Raw genomic sequence first — 19,816 nt, 5'->3', positions numbered from 1 at the left:
TGTTTTTTTTTGTATTCATGCTTTGGTTACCTCCTTTCCAATATTTTCCTGACTGGTCTTTACATTCTTCACTCCATCAACTGGAGGTCAGCCAAAATTCTGCTATCCTTATCTTAACTCCCAGCAAGGCCTGTTCTTTTATTAGGCCTTTGCTCACTGACCTACAGTGGCTCCCTGTCAAGCAACATCTTGATTTTAAATTTTCCACCCCTGTTTTATAATCTATCTCCCTACCTCTCTCTAAATTACTGCACTCCAACAACCTTCCAGATGTACGCCCTATTCTAATTCTGGGCACTTGTGCATTGTGAGTGCTTCATTATTGGTGCTGTGCCTTCAGTTGCTGGCTTCCTTCCCTATCCTCTCTACCTCACTTAGTGTCAAAGAGATGTACAGCACAGAAACAGACCCTTCAGCCCAACTTGTCAATGCCAACCAGATATCCTAACCTCATCTAGCCCCATTTGCCAGCCCATATCCCTCTAAACCCTTCCTATTCATATACCTATCCAGATGCCTTTTAAATGTTGTAATTGTACCAGTCTCCATCACTTCCTCTGGCAGCTCATTCCATAGACACCACATAGCTCTCCCTCAAACCTGCTTCTTTGATCAAGCTTAGTCATCTGTCCAAATATCTCCTTCGGCAGCTTGTTGTCATACTTTGTTTCATAATGCTCCTGTAAAGTATCAGGGGACTTCAATAAGTTAGACACCATATAAATAGAAGTTATTTCTGGAAAAACTCAGTTCTTGATGCAATCTACTGCATTTTACAATCACTTTACACACAAGCTGTCAATAAATTCATACAGAAGGTAGTCAGGTGGTTGCTATTTGTTATCATGGATACAAATAGTTGTTCATGGTCCTGTGTGTGACTTACCTCCTCGAGATGAGTTTGTCTTTGGAGTTCTTTGAAACTGTATAGTCTTAACATTTGAGAAATAAGCAGTAACCCAGATGATCAGTTTAGGTGGGCCCAAGACACATCATTGATCTATCAAATATAGCCAATGTGCTTTTAATGTGACTGTTGACATGTTGGATGATTACCAGATTTTTATAATATGTGACATATTTTTTATAAAATGTTTTTATGAATGTATAGATGGGGTTGGATTTGTTCAGTGGTTTCATGATTGATCCACCTTACTTTGCAAATAATACTTGCATGGAGAATTGGGGTGGTTTGAGTTGCTCAACAGCCTACCAATGGGGTCATTGTTTTCTGATGATGATGATATACAGTGTAGATTTTGATTAGCTTGACTGAATTTAATCTATAATGCTGTTAAGGGGCTTTTATTCCCCCCCCCCCATGGTTTCTTTCATTATTAACCCTATCGCTCCTCAACCAGCACCAGGTCACCTTCAGGCAATGAAGCGATGTGCACTGCCACTCAGTGTAGGAAGGGAACACAGTGAGAGTTAGCTTTTTCAGACACACACCCCCCGCCCAAGGACAGAAATAATTCACAACACCCCTACCAGAGTGGAAGCACATCCACCAGTGTGGAAGCAGGCCATTCAGCTCATTGAGTCCACATTGACTCTCTGAAGAGCGTCCCATCCAGATCCAGCCCATCCCTGTAGACCTGCATTTCCCGTGGCCAATCTCGCACATCTTTGGACTGTGGGAGGAAACCCACACAGACATGGGGAGAATGTGCAAATGCCACACAAAGGCTGGAATTGAACTCAAGTACCTGGCGCTGTGAGACAGCAGAGACAACACTTAGCCACTATGCCATTCAGAAAGAGACAGTTTTTGCAGTCACCTGAGTCTGACTTTGGAATTGTAGTCTGTCCCATAAAATGATTATCTCAATACTGCCTCCAACCACCACATTTTAGGATTGTTTTCCTATACCAGATGCTGTCTGCGGTCTAATCTTGAAAGAAGAATGGAATTTGATATTGTCTTTATAATTTTGGGGTTCGTTTTGATGCGGCTATTGTACATTTTCTTTTAAATGCAGTTATCAGAACAAAAATAATGCAATGATCTGTAATTCAAACTTGCATTTTACTGTGAGATTCAAGGTAAAGTTACAGAAATGTTGACAGTCATTCAGTATTGCAGAAATTGTTTTGCATTCTGTACACGAGTGATTATATAATAGGATACTTAAAAAGAAACAACTTCTGTAGCAATCATAACCTTATAACAATTTAGCATGTGCAAGTATCCCAGTGGTGTTTGTAGTGCACTTGTTTCAGTCGACTTGAGAAATGGTGTCTTTACATCATTTAAACATGTATTACTTGATCAGAGACAACTATTCTTCACTGGTTCTTAGTAGTGATCACCAGGTTATAGTTATATTAAAATTGACCTGTTCTGACACACATTCATGGCAGGTGAGACTTAAACCTTGACTTCCTAGCCCAAAGGTAAGGGCACTACCGCTATGCCCAAAGCCATTATCTTGCCTCCTGCCTTAGGTTTTCAGATTATCTTACTAGAACACTTTCTGAAGCAGTTGATTCAACTTTTGAGCCTGGAACTGAAGTCACTTATTGGCCAGAACAGAGAGACATCACCATCTATGACTCATGATTGTAGCCATTTTGCCCCTTGGGCCTGTACTGGCTCTTTCAACTTATTCAAGAAACTACTTCCTTTGCTCGTGTGTGTGTCCACCACCCCTATAGACAAGGCACTTTATGGGGATACACTTACTCCTATGGAGAAGAAACAGAACATGCCACTGTCACCGTTATGACTCAATACCATTAACAGTTGTGGCCTATTTTTTAAGAGTCCTCTTTATAAGGAGGCTGTGTGGTGACCTTATGGAAGTTTACAAAATCATGTGGGCCACAGATAGGGTGAATAATCAGTCTTTTCTCCAGGGTAGGGGAGTCCAAAACTACAAGGCATAAGCTTAAGTTGAGAGGGGACCCCAAGGGTAATGTTTTCACACAGAAGGTGGTGCGTGTATGGAATGAGCTGCCAGAGGAAGTGGTGGAGGCTGGTATAATTATATCATTTAAAAGGCATTTGGATGGATATATGAACAGGAAGGGTTTGGAGGGATATGGACCAAATGCTGGCAAATAGGACTAGATTAACTTAAGATATCTGGTTGTTATGGACAAATGGACTGAAGAGTCAGTTTCCATGCTGTACATCTCTCTGACTCTAAGTAGGAAATATGCTAGCCAATGTATGTACAGCAAGTTTCCACATACAGAAGTATGTTTAAAAAGCAGATTACCTATTAATTTGTGATGTTTTGAGAGAAAATTCTTGGCCAAGCCATTAGGAGGAACTCTCCTGCTGCTTTTGGTATAGTGCTGTGGGACATTTTATGTGCACATCTTAGTTTAATATTCAATCCAAAAGATAGTGCTGCACTCCTTCAGTCATTTCTTTGAGAACACCTGTAGGAAGCAGGGAAGAGGAACTGGAGAAAGGAACGCTAGTGATTTCAAGGCTAACGACCAATCAGATTTCCTGGAAACATCTGCCAAATATGTGATTGAGCTCATCAGACAAACAAGGACCCACTGAATCCATGTTCAGTGTCACGGAATTTCTGAGGTGGACAATCACACTCATTAGCAAGTGTTTGTTTAGTAGTGCATTCAATTTTATGTTCAAAGTTTTATAAGTATACCAGTCAGTTCTGCTATAATGCAGTAGTTCCATTCTTATGCAATCCCGTGTTATAAGAAAATCGTGTAATAGCGGCACCATTTAAACTAATGGGGTTGGAATCGCGTTATAACCAATACACGCTTTAAAAGTTTGCACTTTAGAAACGGTGTCCCCTATTTGGCAAATTCGTGTTAATGAAACGTGTGTTATAGCAGAACAACCTGTCTACAGCCTGTACATGCGGTTTGTTCATAAGGTGTGAGCACAGGAAAGAGGGAGAGAAAATGAACAATAATTAGAAATACTGGAAAATACTGGATGTAGTCACCTAGAAGTTGGTGCACAGTTTATATTTTTATTACAAGCTTGTGTAAAATGTAATACATTGCAGTTCATTCGACTTACATCTCAGGTAAAATGAGGCTCTTATTTACAGAAAAGTATGATTTTTTTAAACTCTTTAAAATCAAAAAGCACTATGTACTGGCAGTGTTTGAAAAAATAATGTACCATACAAGGATTCAATGTTTGAATTATTACAAGGGACAGCATAAAATACACCTTGGAACTGCAGCTCAAAGTCTACATGAGTATTTCTAAAAAATTTACACAGTAAAATAACTTTCTGGATTTTTTTTAAGCTAGAGAAAATAATTAACCTTTATTTTGTACTTTTTCGACCTACTCTTATTACAACAATGAATTGGGCACCACTTTATTTATATGCATAGAAAACACAAACATTACAAAAGCTGCAAAAGGAAATTTTGTACCAGAAATTATTTACGTCTCTCCTTCTCTCTCACAATTTTCAAAAAGAATGATTAGTACAGACACAGGTTGTGCTAGTATACTAGACACAAACACACACGCCTTCCTCCAAACTACAGACAGACTCTGCAGAAGTCATTGAAGCAATAAAAGGTTGGAGGATAAGAACTCATGTTTACAGAGCACCTTTTGTGACCAGATGCCAGATTGATTATTAATATAGAGACTGATAGACTTTTAACCAAAGCCATTAATGGATGTGGGACAAAAGGTAGTTTCAGACTGACTATGAGTGGCAGAATAGACATCAAGGGAGAAATGGATGGGCTCCTTTGTTCCTAATCTGTTCTAACTAATGTTGGCTGAGGGATAATATGTCAGTTAGAACTCCCTTGCTTTTTGTTAAGAATAGTGCAAGGGCACCTGGGTTCAGAACTCCCCAGGATGTAGCCGAGTTGTTTTGCTGTGTTAATTTTATAAAGTAACTTCTAAAAAGTTAATTACTCAAAGCACCTGGATTATAAATATAACTTGGAAACTTTAGCATTTCACTGAAACCATAAAGAATTATATATTAAACGGTGTGGGGACTCTGCATTTTAACCACTTATGACTAACACAAACTGACAAGGGATTTGAATGTTATCAGCGGGAAGCCACAATCTCATCAGTCATGACCATGTGAGATGATGAAGCAGGGTCAAGAGGATCATCTTTTGCTTCTAATGTGTTGATGATTTAAAGAACTGGTGGTGTTCTATGGAAATAAAGCAAGAGGACAGAGTCTTTGGAACAAAGGGAAAATTGAGGTTTGGGAGAAAAGTTGGAAAATTGATTGAAAATATTAGCATATGTAATTGTACAGGCCACAGATTTCATCATTTCTCCCAACTTGGGATCTGTTATTGGACAATTGCGGGGAGTCACCGTGTTTAAAGAGCAAGCAAGAATTGAGGCGTGCATCAGAGTAATTCCCTTGTGGTTCTTAATTACATTCATTCTTAAAAAAATGTTTTGTGGAAAGATAAAAGAAATAATCATTAAACAATAAATGGCAAATGTTACATTTCAAGTTTTAGTTATGCTCAAGATGTACACACTGACCATGAAATGCAGCTCTGTTTAGAGTGTCATTGTTTGCATGAAGCTTTTTAGTCCAGTATTTCAGCTGTGCCGTCAGCCTGTTACCTGTAAAATAGCTTCTTTACAACAGAGGAAGGAATTCCATATGAAATTGTTAAGCAGTCGCATGCCAGCATCCTACTGCAGAAATTGAAGTTTCATCTCCATTAGTATCTCATTGATATTTAGTCCCCATTTGATCAAGTGTAGAAATCTTCAATTAACTTAATATCCCTTTGCTTTAAGATGTAACTCTCTGCTGTAATCATATAGCATTCTGCAGTACCATTAATAAACAAGCAGCTCCTGTTTCTGAATGAAATCGGCCATACATTCAGATTTCTCCAGTTAAGTCTGTGGTACTGTCCATATCCTTTAAGATTGATCCAGGTGAGATATGGCTCCATACACCAACCTGTATAACTATGTACAGAATCTGCCTTTTGGCCTTTTTTGAAGAGTGGGAATTGTGTCACCATGCCAATTCAGGAAATGGAAAGGGTTGTATTCGTTCCCAAACATTTCCACAAGGTTTGATCTCAACATTTTTCAGAATTTTAAAAAGTACACCTCTCCATCAAAGAAACTAATAGCAGACTCATTCATATATGTATTCACCTAAGATTGCACTGTGGATCATCAAAGAAAATTAATCTCTAACTGTCTATAGTGTTTATGTAAATACATCTGTGAACTTAGATTTGTCTGTATGTGTTACAAGTATGAATGACTTGTGTACATGGGGCATCAGTGTGTGACTTCAAATGTATATTTTTTTCTTGTACCAGCAGTTTTACATTCATTCAATGCCATTACTTCAAACAATAACCAAAGACTGTGCTTGTGTCTTTCCATCTCCCATAGATATGATTTTTGTCCCAATTCGAAAAGAAACACTAAAGCTCCTATTTAGGTGTATTGAGTGTGGGGAGTTTCATCTCAAAGAGAAGCGAATCACCTCCTTAGCAACTCTCTTGAAGCTGCATGGTGCTTGTACGCTGGCCTCTCGAGGGGTCATTTAGGCAGCTTTTGGCCTCGGTTGCTGCTCACAGTGTTAGCAGGTGCACGGATCTGCACAATTTGTCCTGCTTGTTTACAAGTCTGTTGGCGAAGCGCTACTCAGCTGGAGCTAGGCCTGGTCTGTTCTAGACCTTCACGGGTCAAAGGAAGGTCAACGCGCTGCTCATCCATGCGCTTGGCTTGCACTCGCTGGATTAGGCTGAAGAAGTCCTCATCGGGGACAGTGGGTCCCCTTGGTCCCGGGCTGGGAGGTGCACATCTCTGATCGTCGATCCTGGATGACTGTGAGATAGAAGAAAATGAATCACCTGACACTCTTCCAACTTGAGAATCTGGTGGGGTGTGTGTGTTTTTTTTTGGGGGGGGGGGGTTGGATCACTTTATAACTGGACACAACTGTAGATAGATTGGACAGCTTATGACTATTTTCCTTGAAGGTTGAGATTTTGTAAGGCTATTCAAAATTCATGAGGGATCTGGTCAGAGTTAGCAGGGAGAAACGAGAAACTATTTCCACTGGTGGGTGGAATCAAGATTGAGAGGGCACAGATTTAAAGCAATTGAGCAGAAGAAACAATGGAGATATGAGCAGAAACCTTTTCATAAGCTATGTAGTTCAGATCTGGACTGCACCAAAATTGTGGTGCAGATAGGTTCTATTGAGGCATTCAAGAAGGAATTGGATCACTATCTGAGAAGGAAGGATCTGCAGGGTTATGGAGACAGGGCAGGGAGTGAACAGGCTGGGGCTATTTTCCCTGGAGTGGCGAAAGCTGAGAGGTAACCTCACAGAGTTTACAAAATCATGAGGGGCATGGATAGGGTGAATAGCTAAGGTGTTTTCCCTGGTGTAGGAGAGTCCAGAACTAGATTGCATAGGTTTAGGATGAGAAGGGAAAGATTTAAAAGGGAGTTAAGGGACAACATTTTCATGCAGAGGGTGGTGAGTGTATGGAAAGAGCTGCCAGAGGAAGTGGCGGAGCCTGGTACAATTACAGCATTTAAAAGGCATCTGGGTGGTATATGATGAGGAAGGGTTTAGAGGGATATGGGCCAAATGCTGGTAAATGGAACTAGATTTATTTAGGAAATCTGGTTGGCATGGATGAGTTGGATTGAAGGGTCTGTTTCCGTGTTGTACATCTCTATGACTCTGAGTGGCATGAAGTGCATTTCTCATTTAAAGATGTGGACCAGACACAAAGGGCTGAATAGCCTTATTCTACATTGTAACAATTGTGATTCTGAGTAAAGTCAGGATGAGGAAACTTCAGATTGGAGTGATGGGATTTGACTGAGATTGTGGGTGGGGGATTGGGATCTGGATCAACAAGGATTAGGCAAGATCGAGAAGGAGAAGCGTGTAGGAACAGGAGTGTGCCAGGCCGTTAATAGTAGCCAAAAAGAGCAGTGATCAAAACACAGATTCCTGTGGACTGCCACAATGTATTTCCTTCATTTTACCATTATGATCTGATTTATGCACCTCAGCTAATTTCATTTACTCATAATGTCATTGCCTCTTTAAGTCCTGGACATTTTAATATACTCAAGCATTTGAACACATGATTGGTAAAAAGCAGGTTTTGCTCTGAGAGAGACATATTCCTCACAGCACCTACCTGACATTTCATTAACATGTTGAAAAACTCATCTCCGGGTTCCTGAGGATCTCCATCAGGTCGCAGATGTCCCATCACCACCTGGCTGTTGTTGTGCGTGATCCTCAGTCCAGGCAAGTTGCCCACGCTGGCTCGTTGATCATCTAATCTGCGGCTCTGAGAACTTGCTATCAAGTCGAAAAACTCCTCTGTTTGTGGGGATGCAATGAGGGATGCCTGAGCTGGAAAGGAAATGGTGGGAGAAAAAGAGCACTTATCAGCATTGAGACAGCAGCAGCCTGTATTGGTTGGTTAAAAGGTGCAACAACTTTCTAGTTATTCAGTGTTGGCACTATTCTCTGAATGAAAAATATCCTGGCCATTTTTCAATGTCGTTTCTTGGATGAGATGCTAAACCAAGGCACATCTGTTCTCTCAGGTGGAAATAAGAGACCCAATTACAATATTCGAGGAAGAGTAGGGGAGATGTCCCTGGAGTTCCAGCCAATCCTTCCATCTCAATCAACACCGCTAAAAACAGATTATCACGTCATTATCACTTTGCCATTTGTGTGATGTTGCTAAGCCTGGTGGGCTGGCAGGCCCTCTTACACCTTTGTTAGCTGTTATATTACAAAATCACTGACATACTGACTTCTAACAATTACTCGCCAAATAATTTCAAAGATTCTTCAACGGCATGGGTGAGCAATTTAAATTTTGTCACTTGCCAGTACCAGGAACACAGCCACAAGGTCAGTAAGATTTGGCTGCATGTTGCCGGAGGAAAGAGCAATGACTGAGAGGGTTGGAGATGCAGGATCAGCAGCTCCCATTAATCCTGCATCACACAGAGTTTTTGCTTCACTTGCTTTATGACCAGTGGGCTTTTCTCAGTGCCCGTCTAGTTGGTCAGAATGTGCATGTTGAGGATTCTACTCTGAGGTTGCTCAGACACTCAGATTTCAACAGTCTCATCGTACTTCAGTTGAAAAGTAGAGATTCTGCCCAGTTTCCTTCTGTTCTCAAATTCCTTTTCCTCATGGAAAATAATTCCAAATCCAATTAGAACTTCATAGTTGCCACTCACAGAAGAGAATGTGGAGAATCAGCTGCTAGACTTGGTCAGACAAGGGACACATGGGTGTGGAAGAGAGGAGACTGAACACAACTTTCAAATTGGAATAAATAAGCCAGTATAAATGGCAACCACGTAACTACTCTCTCGATTACTGTAAAAATCCATCGGGTTCCCTGATGTCCTTCAGGGAAGGAAATCTACCATCCTTACCTGGTCTGGCCTACATGCGACTCTAGGCACACAGCAATATGGTTAAACTTTAACTAACCTCCAGGCAATTAGGAATGGGCTATCAATGCTGACCTTGTCTGTGATTCCTGGATATTCCATGGACAAAGAATAAATAAAATTAAAAAGGTAGGGTTCCCAGGCCATGTGCAATTCTTCCTTTGTCTTGCCATATACTCACATATTCTGTCCTGCAGAGGAGACACAGGGGGTGATGTACTCCCTGCCGTGCCATTTTGACGCTCTTCAAATGTACAACGCTGATCGTCCATACGATTACTTTGGAAACGGCTCAGTAGATCAAAGAAGCATTCTTCATCTGAAGTATCTCTGTTTACCTTCTGGACAAATTCAGTTTGAAAAGTCTGATCAAAACCAATTTAATAAAGTGTGCAATACCTCATAAATCTCAATGTAAAAAAAATGAAGAATAGTTAGCCAATTAAATCTGAACTGAGTGAAAACCTTAATTGTTTACACAATATCTCTCCCCTGGCTAGTCGATGCAATAGCTGCTGTCTGCTGTTTGGGTTTTCTTATCTAATTGTGGATGGACTTGTCCTAGTGAGTTCATGAGACTGATTCCTGGAATGAGAAAATCCTTCATTGAGGAGAAGTTTGAGTACAGTTCTTTGAGTTGAGGAGAATTTGGGATAATCTAAATGAAAAATTAAAAAAAAACTCTTCAGCAGTACATGCTGAGATGACGTTTTACCTGGCTGGAGAAGCTAGAACAAGTGGTCACTGATTCAGAGTATGAGAGATTAACCTTATTGAAACATTCAGCATTTAAGGGAATTTGGCAGGATAGGTGAGGAGAAGTTGTTTCACCTTGTGGGAGTGTTTACAACCATATAGCATAATCTCAGAGTAAGAGGCTACCAGTTGGGGCAGACATGAGGAGTTTCCTCTCTTAGAGGAATCTGTGGAATTCATTAAGAGGCTATGCCATTAAATATATTAAAGGCTGAAGTAGATGGATTTTTAATCAGTAAAGGAATTAAGGGTAATGGAGAAAAGTGGAATTAAGGATTATCAGATTAGGCATAATCTCATTGAACAGTGGAGCAGATGTGATGGTCCAAATGGCTCACTACTGCTCCTAGGTCTGATGGTCTAATATGGGGGCAACCATTCACAAACCAGAAATTAGTTATTATGAACATTTGGAATTGACTGCCTTTTGGCAACCGAGCTAAACTAACCCTGCAAACTGAAATGCTACATTGCAGTGACATTGTGGTAACATCACTGGATGGGAAATCCAGAATCCGAGGCTAATAACATAGGGACATGGGTTCAAATTAGCATCAAAGCAGAGATTGAACTCAAAACAAATCCATAAATAAAAGGCTAGTCTGATTGTGCTTGTGTAGTAATTGTAAATCATCATAAAAACTGATCTGATTCACTCAATGTCCTTCAGGGAAGGAAATCTGCCATCCTTGCCTGACATACATGTGACTGCAGACCAACAGTAATGTGATTGTCTTTTAAATGCCCTTGGGCAATTAGGGATGGGCGATAAATGCTGGTCCAACGGACAATACCCACATTCCATGAACCAATTTTAACAAAGAAGCAGAGGGTGGGATGATAGCAGCCAGCCATCCGCTGCCAAATCATTAAATAATATAAAGAGTTTCACTGCCTGAAAATGCTGGTTATATGAATTCTGTTCTCAGTGTGCAACGTGGCAGTCACCAAATCACTGAGCCAGGCAGCTTGCAGGTTTGAAAGAAAGAACAGGCACATCTAAAAAACGCTTTTGGCAATCTCAAGGAATTTTTTTTAGATTAGATAATTAGATTACTTCCAGTGTGGAAACAGGCCCTTCGGCCCAACAGGTCCACACTGACCCGCCGAAGAACAACCCACCGAGACCCATTCCCCTACACCTAACACTACGGGCAATTTTAGCATGGCCAATTCACCTGACCTGCACATTTTTGGACTGTGGGAGGAAACTGGAGCACCCAGAGGAAACCCACACAGACACTGGGAGAATGTACAAAATCCACACAGACAGTTGCTGGAGGTGGGAACTGAACCCAGGTCTCTGGCACTATCAGGCAGCAGTGCTAACCACTGCCACCCACAAATGGTAACACTAAGGAGCACAGGTAAAACAGAAATCGATGATATGAGAAGGATACTCCTGAGTGGCCTGACAAAGGTTGAGAAAGTGGGAGATTAATCAACTCAGCTTCAGGATGTTACTACTTGAGTTTTCCAATCTCAAAGTGTTTTCCAACCAATTAGGTTATTTTTGAATAGTAATAAAAAATGCAGTTAGTTTCTGTACAGCACAATTCTACAAAAGGAAAAATGAAGAGTTTATCTTTTAGTGCTGCTGATATAGGAAAATAGATACTGGCCCAGGACACTGAGGAGAACTCTGCTGCTGGATTTACAATAGGATCTCTTACTTTTTTTGATGGGGAGGGAAGGGAGGACAGAACCTCAGTTTTATTTCTTTTCCCACAAATAGATGTGTTATTGTATGTAAGTCGTGTCTTGAGCATTTGCAACAACCTAGTAAACTTGTTAAAGCTATGTACCTGCAAATATTAAGGTGCAAATCTTGACCTTGTTTTGAACACAACAGCCGTTTAAAATGTCCCAACGATTTGACATTGCACACTCATTCAGATGGTGTGCACATACTGCAGAGAACTGACAGAGCAGGAATAGCATTTCCAGAAAAGAAAATCAATACATTTTACAAGCTGACCTCATTAACAGCTTGTTATGTCCTGTCTGCATCATGTGTCAGTAAGTCAGCTCAGTAACAAATGCTCCTAAGAGCAATACAACACAGACACTTGCTAAACAAATGGAAACAACACCAAGTCTAATCACAGAATGAAAGAATAATACAGTGCCAAAAGAGACAACTTGACCAATCAAAGGATGGATATTGTTGCCTGAAAGGAATGGAATGAAGATTTATTAGATTGATTCCTGGGGAAATGAGAATGTACTGAGGAGAGATTGAGAAAAATAGCCCTACACTTGTTGGGAATTAAAAAGTTTTAAAAAAAAATTTAACTGATGTGTCACTGCATTTATTGCCAATCTACAATTGTAGCAGTGAGCTGTCATCTTCAACTGCAACTCACAGTGGCTCAGTGGTTAGCACTGCTGCCTCACAGCACCAGGGTCCCAGGTTCGATTCCAGCCTTGGGTGACCGTGTGCAGTTTGCACATTCTCCCAGTGTCTGCGTGGATTTATTCCAGGTGCTCCGGTTTCCTCCCACAGTCCAAAGATGCGCAGGCCAGGTCAATTGGCCATGTTAAATTGTCCATAGTGCTAGGTGCATTAGTCAGAATGGTCTGGGTGGGTTACTCTTCGGAGGATCGGTGTGGACTTGTTAGGCTGAAGGACCTGTTTCCACACTGTAGGGAATCTAATCTAATCTAATCAAACTGATATGGGTGTCCCTACACCAATGCTACCAAGGAGAGAGTTCCAGGATTTTGACCCAGTGACAGTAAAGGAACCGTGATTTATTTACAAGTCAGGATGGTAAGTGGCTTGGAGAGAAACTTGCAGCTGGTGGTGTTCCCATAAATGTACCGCTTTTGTCCGCCCAGAAGGTAGTGGTCATGGGTTTGGAAGTCGAAAGAGCCTTGGGCGAATGTCTGCAGTGCATCTTGTAGATAGTACGCACTGCTGCTACAGTGTGCCAGTGGTGGAGGGAGTGAATGCGAGTGCCAATCAAGTGGGTTGCATTGTCCTGGATGTAATCGATTACTCTCCTGATTTGTAGATGATGGACAGGCTTTAGAGAGTCAGGATGGGAGTTATTCATTGCAGGCTCCTCTGACCTGCTCTCCTGCCACAGTGCATAAAACAGCTAATTCAATTCAGTTGCTGGACCATGTTATTGAGAGTTTTTTTATTTGTTCATGGGTTGAAGGCACTGATGTCTCAGCTAGTATTTATTGCCCATCCCTAATTGCCCAGAGGGCAGTTACGGTTCAGCTACATTGCTGTGGGACTGGGGTCACATGTAGGTCAGACCAGGGAAGGTTGGCAGTTTCCTTCCCTAATGGACATTGTTGAAAAAACCCATCTAATTCATCAATCAGCAATGAATTCATGATCATCATTAAACTCTTAATTCCAGGTATTTTCATTTAATTTAAATTCAACCATCTGCTGTGGTGGGATTGGAACCCAGATCCCTCAATCATTACCTGCATCTCTAGATTAACAATCCAGTGATAATACCACTAGGCCATTTCCTTCCCCTTGATTCAGTAATGGTAATGCTATTAATTCTTCTGGTGGTTAGATATTCTCTTGTTGAAGGTGGTCATTCATGTTACACAAGTGTCAGCTTAAACCTGGATACTGTCCATGTCTTGCTGCATTTGGACACTGACTGCTTCAGGATCTGAGGAGTCATGAATGGTGCTGAACATGGTACAATCATCAGCAAACATCCCCACTTCTGTTTCATGATGAGGGAGGCTTTTGGATGAGATAAAAACAATGACTGCAGATGCTGGAAACCAGATTCTGGAGTAGAGTGGTGCTGGAAAAGCACAGCAGTTCAGGCAGCATCTGAGGAGCAGTAAAATCGACATTTCGGGCAAAAGCCCTTCATCTGGAATACAGGTTGAAGCAGATGAAGGTGGTTGGGCTGTTTGAAATCTGTCTGATTATGAGTAGGATGTGCAGACCTGACAGTGTAGCTATTGAGAAAATGTTTTCCTTGGAAAAGCTGATCAACTATAATCTTACTGAAGTACAAGCTCAAGGTACCTGAATGATGCTAGTTTAGATTTTCTTCCCTTTTTCTGATAAAGGCATGGCCCTGCAACAGGTTCCACGTGATATGCGAGTTTGGGTTTTCAGTGGCAAGCATCAAATGTAGAGAAGCAGGCCAATATCAATAAAAACAGATCAACTGGTCATTACTGCATGACCATTTATGTGAGCTTGGCCTGTATAAATTGATTGCCGTTTCTTCCAGTACAACAATGACTACACTTCTAGTGTGCTTCACTGGTTGCAAAGCATTTCAGAACATCCTGTGGTTACAAAAGGTGCAACAGAAATTCACAACTTCATTATATAACAGTCTCAATTTGCCGTGCAATAACTGAAGCAATTTCATAGAATCACTGAATCCCAATAATGTGGAAGCAGGCCCTTCAGCCCATCAAGTCCACACTGACCCTCTGAAGAGCATCCCACCCGGACCCAACCCCCACTTTACCCCTGTAACCCTTCATTTCCCATGGCTAATCACCTGGATACAATGGACAATTCAGCATCACAAATGGAGTCATAGAGGTGTACAGCATGGAAACAGACCCTTCGGTCCAACCCGTCCATGCTGACCAGACATCCCAACTCAATCTAGTCCCACCTGCCATCACCCAGCCCATATCCGTCCAAACCATTTCTATTCATATACCCATCCAAATACCTCTTAAACGTTGCAATTGTACCAGCCTCCACCACTTCCTCTGGCAGCTCATTCCATACACGTACCACCCTCTGTGTGAAAAGGTTGCCCCGTAGGTCTCTTTTATATCTTTTCCCTCTCACCCTAAACCTATGCCCTCTAGTTCTGGACTCCCTGACACCAGGGAGTCACTTTGCGCCTATTTACCCTATCCATGCCCCGCATAATTTTCTAAACCTCTATAAGGTCACCCCTCAGCCTCCGATGCAACAGGGAAAACAGCCCCAGCCTGTTCAGCCTCTCCCTATAGCTCAAATCCTCCAACCCTGGCACACAAATCCACCAAACCTGTACATTTGGACTATGTGAGGAAACCAGAGCATTCGGAAAAAAATCTACAAAGACACGAGGAAAACATGCAAACTCCAAACAGGCAGTTGCCGGAGACTGGAATCAAACCCTGGTGCTGTGAGGCAGCAGACTGCTCCTGACTGTGCATTACATCCAAGCTATTAGCGGACTTTGGGCTAAACTGAACCTACATATGGATGAAGGCATATTATCTGCCTGACAACAGTTTTAAAAATATTTAATGGCTTTTTCCATGATTATTTGCCATTGCTTGGCTTTTGTGCTTTATAACTTAAAAGGATATCACGCATTGGTCTGCAAGAGGTATTCTACACTCGGGATTGAATAAAAATATGTTCTGTTTATAAACTGAATGTCTGCTGTGGCTCACACTTGACAAGTCAATATATGTGTCCTGCTTCTTTTTAAATCGTGTACAGTTTTGATCACATTACAGGAGTAAAACTTTAAATTCAGAGTGCAAGGAACAGAAATTGTGATGAGTTACTACTCCTGGGTTCCTTATATTCAGGCTTTAATGTTATTCCGATGGATATCAAGTGAATTCTCTGGATTGAGATAACCTCAATCATTTGGCAGAAGAATATGAATTTATCTATGTCCACGAGTCAACTGGCCGACAAATTTACGAGAATTCTTTGTGAAGGTAACAAGCAGAATAGATAATGGGGAAGCAGTGGATGTAACTTATTTGGATTTTCAGAAGGCATTTAATAAGTCTTCACACATTAGGTGACTTAATGAGATAAGACTACATGGTGCTGTGAGTGGTGTAGCATGGTTAGGGGATTGGCCAACTGAGAGAAGACCGAGATAAGTGTCAGTCTGTAACTAGTAATGTGCTACAGGCATCAGTGCTGGGACCACAGTTATTTACAAGATTTATTAATGACTTGGATGAGGTAAATGGATGTACAATTGCCAGGTTTGCAGACAACACAAAAATAGATGAGAAGGCAAGTGGTGAGAATGACTTAGAGTTTGCAAGGGGATACAGGCAACTAAGTGAGTGGGAAAAATCTTGGCAGATGGAATATAAGGGGAAATGTAAGGTTATGCATTTTGGCAGGAAGAACACAGGAACTGAATGCTATTTAAAATGGAGAAAGACTGCAGAAAACTGAGGAACAGAAGGATTTGGGAATCCGAATCCGAGTCACAGAAAGATAGCTTTCACGTTCAGCAGGTAATAGGGAAGGCAAATGGAATATTGGCCTTTCAAAGGGAACTAAACATAAAAGCAGGGAGATTTTGCTAAAACAAAATAATTAAGACCACAGCTGGAATATGGTGAAGAGTATTTGGGCCCCTTACCGAAGGAGAGATTGGACGTAGTCCAGATAGAGTTCACTTGACTGAGAAGTGGCATAAAGGGACCATCTTATGAAAAGGGGTTGAGTAGTTTGGGCCTGTACTCATTACAGTTCAGAAGGATGATTAAAACAAACAAGATTCTTAGGGGGATTAATGGAGAAGATGTGGAAGGGTAATTTCCTCCTGTGAGACAGTCAAGGACCAGAGAGTATAGTGCCAGAATAAAGGGCTGCACATTTAAGATCAAGATGAGAATGAAATTCTTCTCTCAGAGGGTCCATGGAAATTCTTTACTGCAGAGGGCTGTCGAAGGTGGGTTATTAAACATATTCAGGGCTGAGAGTTTTAAATTGGTAAGGAAATCAAGGGTTGTAGGTGAAAGGCATGAAATGGAATTCAGAGTTCTCAGATGAGCCATGCTCTCACTGAATGGAGGAGCAGACCCATTGAGCTGAATGGCCCTACTCCTGCCCTACATCTTGTGGGCAGAACTGCAGATCGTACTGATTCACCATCCCTGCCTCAAGGTAACATGATGCTCATGAATTCTGTAATAAGATGGAGGGAAAAATCCTAAAGTCCAGTGCCTGGAGTTCGATTCTCTCTGTAGTCTTATCGGATACTGATGTAACTCATAACAATCCTAACAAACAAGGAGACAAAAATGGAGCTCACAATGTCAATGTTTGTAAGGGAAAAATACTAGCTTGTGTTGGGTCAGACCCTTTATTAAATATCGAACCATTAGGTCAGACCTTTCAGTAAATACCAAATCATTTACTTACTTTTCTCTCTCTCTCAGAAGGCAAATTATGTGAAATGTTTTTAAAAGCATTTTATCGTTTTCATTGCAGATTGCCAACCCGATAACCACTCAACACAAAAAGAAACAATTCAACCTACCGTTCACTGAGAAACCAATCGCAGTAAATCCCAATCTTTCCCCGTAGCCTTGCATTTTTGCTTCCACTTTTCAAGTTGAAGCCCAGTTTCCCTTTGAAAGTCACGACTGAATCTACTTTCACTGTCCTTCAAGGAGTACCCTCCACTTTGCAATTTGCCATTTAATTTCATTGTCCTCATTTATCCACTGGCTGTTTTTATTTTAACACCAACTAAACCATCTGCTGCATTTTTCCAGCTTTTACAAAAAATCTAAGATGCACAAGTATTGTCAAAGAATCAGAGTGTTAGTGACAAGAAATTGCTTTTATGCAACAATGTATGATGATCTGGAATGCATTGCCTGAAAGGGTGGTGGAAGCAGATTCAATAGAAACTTTCAAATGGGAATTAGATAAAGAATTGAGAGGAAAATTTCTACAGGGCTGAAGGGAAAGGAACTTGCTGTACTGTTCTTACAAAGAACCAGGAGAAGTGATAGACTGAATGGTCTCCCCTCCGTATTGAACATTCAATGCAAAGCCAGAGCGACAGTAACAAACCTCCTGGACAAACAGAACAGATGACACTTGACAGGGAAACTATCAACAAAGACTGCTTACTCAAACGACTAGACTTGTGCTTGACGACACAGTTCACATTCAGCAACCAAATACATGAACAGATCAATAGGACACTGATGGACTCACCCATCTCTGGGCTCAGAGCAGAAGCAGTGATGCAAAGACTGGAACAAATGGCCCTCCCACAAATCTGACCCAAACTTTGGATCGATATGTGGATGACACTTTTGTAATTATTACGAGAAATCGAGAGCACACACCAGATTATCAACACCATGCTCACAGGGATCAGATTTATGAGAGAGGAGGAAACCAACAATCAACTCTCTTTTCTGGACGTGATGGAGGAAAGAACACAGAACGGTGAATGCACCACAAGTGTGTACACACACCAGCCGGGTCCTGAACGACAACAGCAACCACCCAAACACACACAAGAGAAGCTGCATTAGGACCCTGTTCAAAAGGGCTACAACACTGCAGCACCCCCAACCTACAAAGAGGCTTTACGCCTGCAACTTCATCCACAATACCTTACAGACAAACAACACAATGAGGACATGCCACGACCCAACATGAGCTACACTACCTGATATAACAAACTTCTCAGAACCAGCAGCGAGACTTCTCCCCCCACTGGGATCCATGATAGCCCATTAACTGACAGCCACATTCAGACAACTCACCAGGACAAAAGACCAGATACCCATCACATGCAAGAGAAATGTAATTTACCAGATTCCATGTAAAGTCTGCACAAAACACTTGATAAGGCAAACAGACAGACAACTAGCAATCCACATCCATGAACACCAACTAGCCACTAATCGCCATGACCAGCTATCCCTAGTAGATATACACACAGATGATAAAGACCACAAATTCGACTGGCACAACACAACGATCATAGGACAATCTAAACAGAGGACAGCCAGAGAATTTCGAGAAAAAGGGTACTCAGACACGGACTCCGTCAACAAGCACATGCAATGAACAACTGCAACCAGCATACAGAAGCTGCAGGAATGGAACCAAATAAATTCCAGAAGATACAGTACAGTAGCACTTCACAGGAGGTTCCAAAGCCCTGAAGATGTCACTTAGGGGACGAAATGTCTGCAAATCAACCTCCCAGCTCAGCGAACACACCCATAACCACAGCAAATACAACTAGCTGGATAGTCAGAAGAGCTATTTCCTTTACATCAAATTGCAGTAGAGCTGGATAAATTGCAATAGACAAGCTACTCAAGATTTAAAGACTGGAATAAACTGCTTCCTCATCCAAGGAATGCATAGAATTCCAATAGTTTGGAAGGAGGCCATTCAGCCCATTGAGTCCACGCTGGCCCTCGGAAGAGCATCCCACCCAGCCCCAGCCCCGACAGCATCCTGTCACCCTACATTTTCCATGGCTAATCCACCTAACCTGCACATCCCTGCAGGTTTACGGCAGGCTTGTTTAAAAGGAAAATTGCTAATGACTTCCCAGACTTACAGAAACTGAATGAAAGATGACAACAATCATCTGTTCACAAGCTGACCTCAGTCACCGCTCGCCAGTCTATAGCTGCTGGCAGCTGCGACTGGCTGAGGAGCCACACGCAGCCAGAGACAGCCTCTGGCGACTGCTCTGACCAACAACTGAACTGCTCCAATCTGCTCTTCACCTTACACACAAGTTATGTACTCACACCATCTTCACATTAGCATCAGCCACCTGAGGAACAGTTGCTACAAGGGGGGAGCATGCTCGGCACAGTTTTTGACATGTCCTGGATGGCAAATCTGACGGGCACAAAAGTTCGAAC

The 19,816-nt window shown here is 41.6% G+C and overlaps 1 protein-coding gene across 11 annotated transcripts in view; it reads right to left on the bottom strand.

Annotated features, from left to right (window-relative positions):
- Window positions 1-3,942: 3,942 nt before the first annotated feature.
- The window catches only part of gpsm1b (G protein signaling modulator 1b), a 251,508-nt gene continuing 235,634 nt past the window's right edge, over window positions 3,943-19,816 (bottom strand). For all 11 annotated transcript variants that reach the window (XM_072565870.1, XM_072565869.1, XM_072565867.1 and 8 more), the window contains 3 exons: window positions 9,612-9,771; window positions 8,143-8,363; window positions 3,943-6,802 (listed from right to left, as the gene is read on the bottom strand). In XM_072565870.1, coding sequence (XP_072421971.1) covers window positions 6,620-6,802; window positions 8,143-8,363; window positions 9,612-9,771 — 564 coding nt within the window. In that variant the 3' untranslated portion in view covers window positions 3,943-6,619. The remainder of the gene's footprint in view (window positions 6,803-8,142; window positions 8,364-9,611; window positions 9,772-19,816) is intronic.

The sequence above is a fragment of the Chiloscyllium punctatum genome, chromosome 49 (genome assembly GCF_047496795.1).
Source record: "Chiloscyllium punctatum isolate Juve2018m chromosome 49, sChiPun1.3, whole genome shotgun sequence".
NCBI classification, from domain to species: Eukaryota; Metazoa; Chordata; class Chondrichthyes; order Orectolobiformes; family Hemiscylliidae; genus Chiloscyllium; species Chiloscyllium punctatum.
This window is presented reverse-complemented; position numbering and strand designations above follow the sequence as displayed.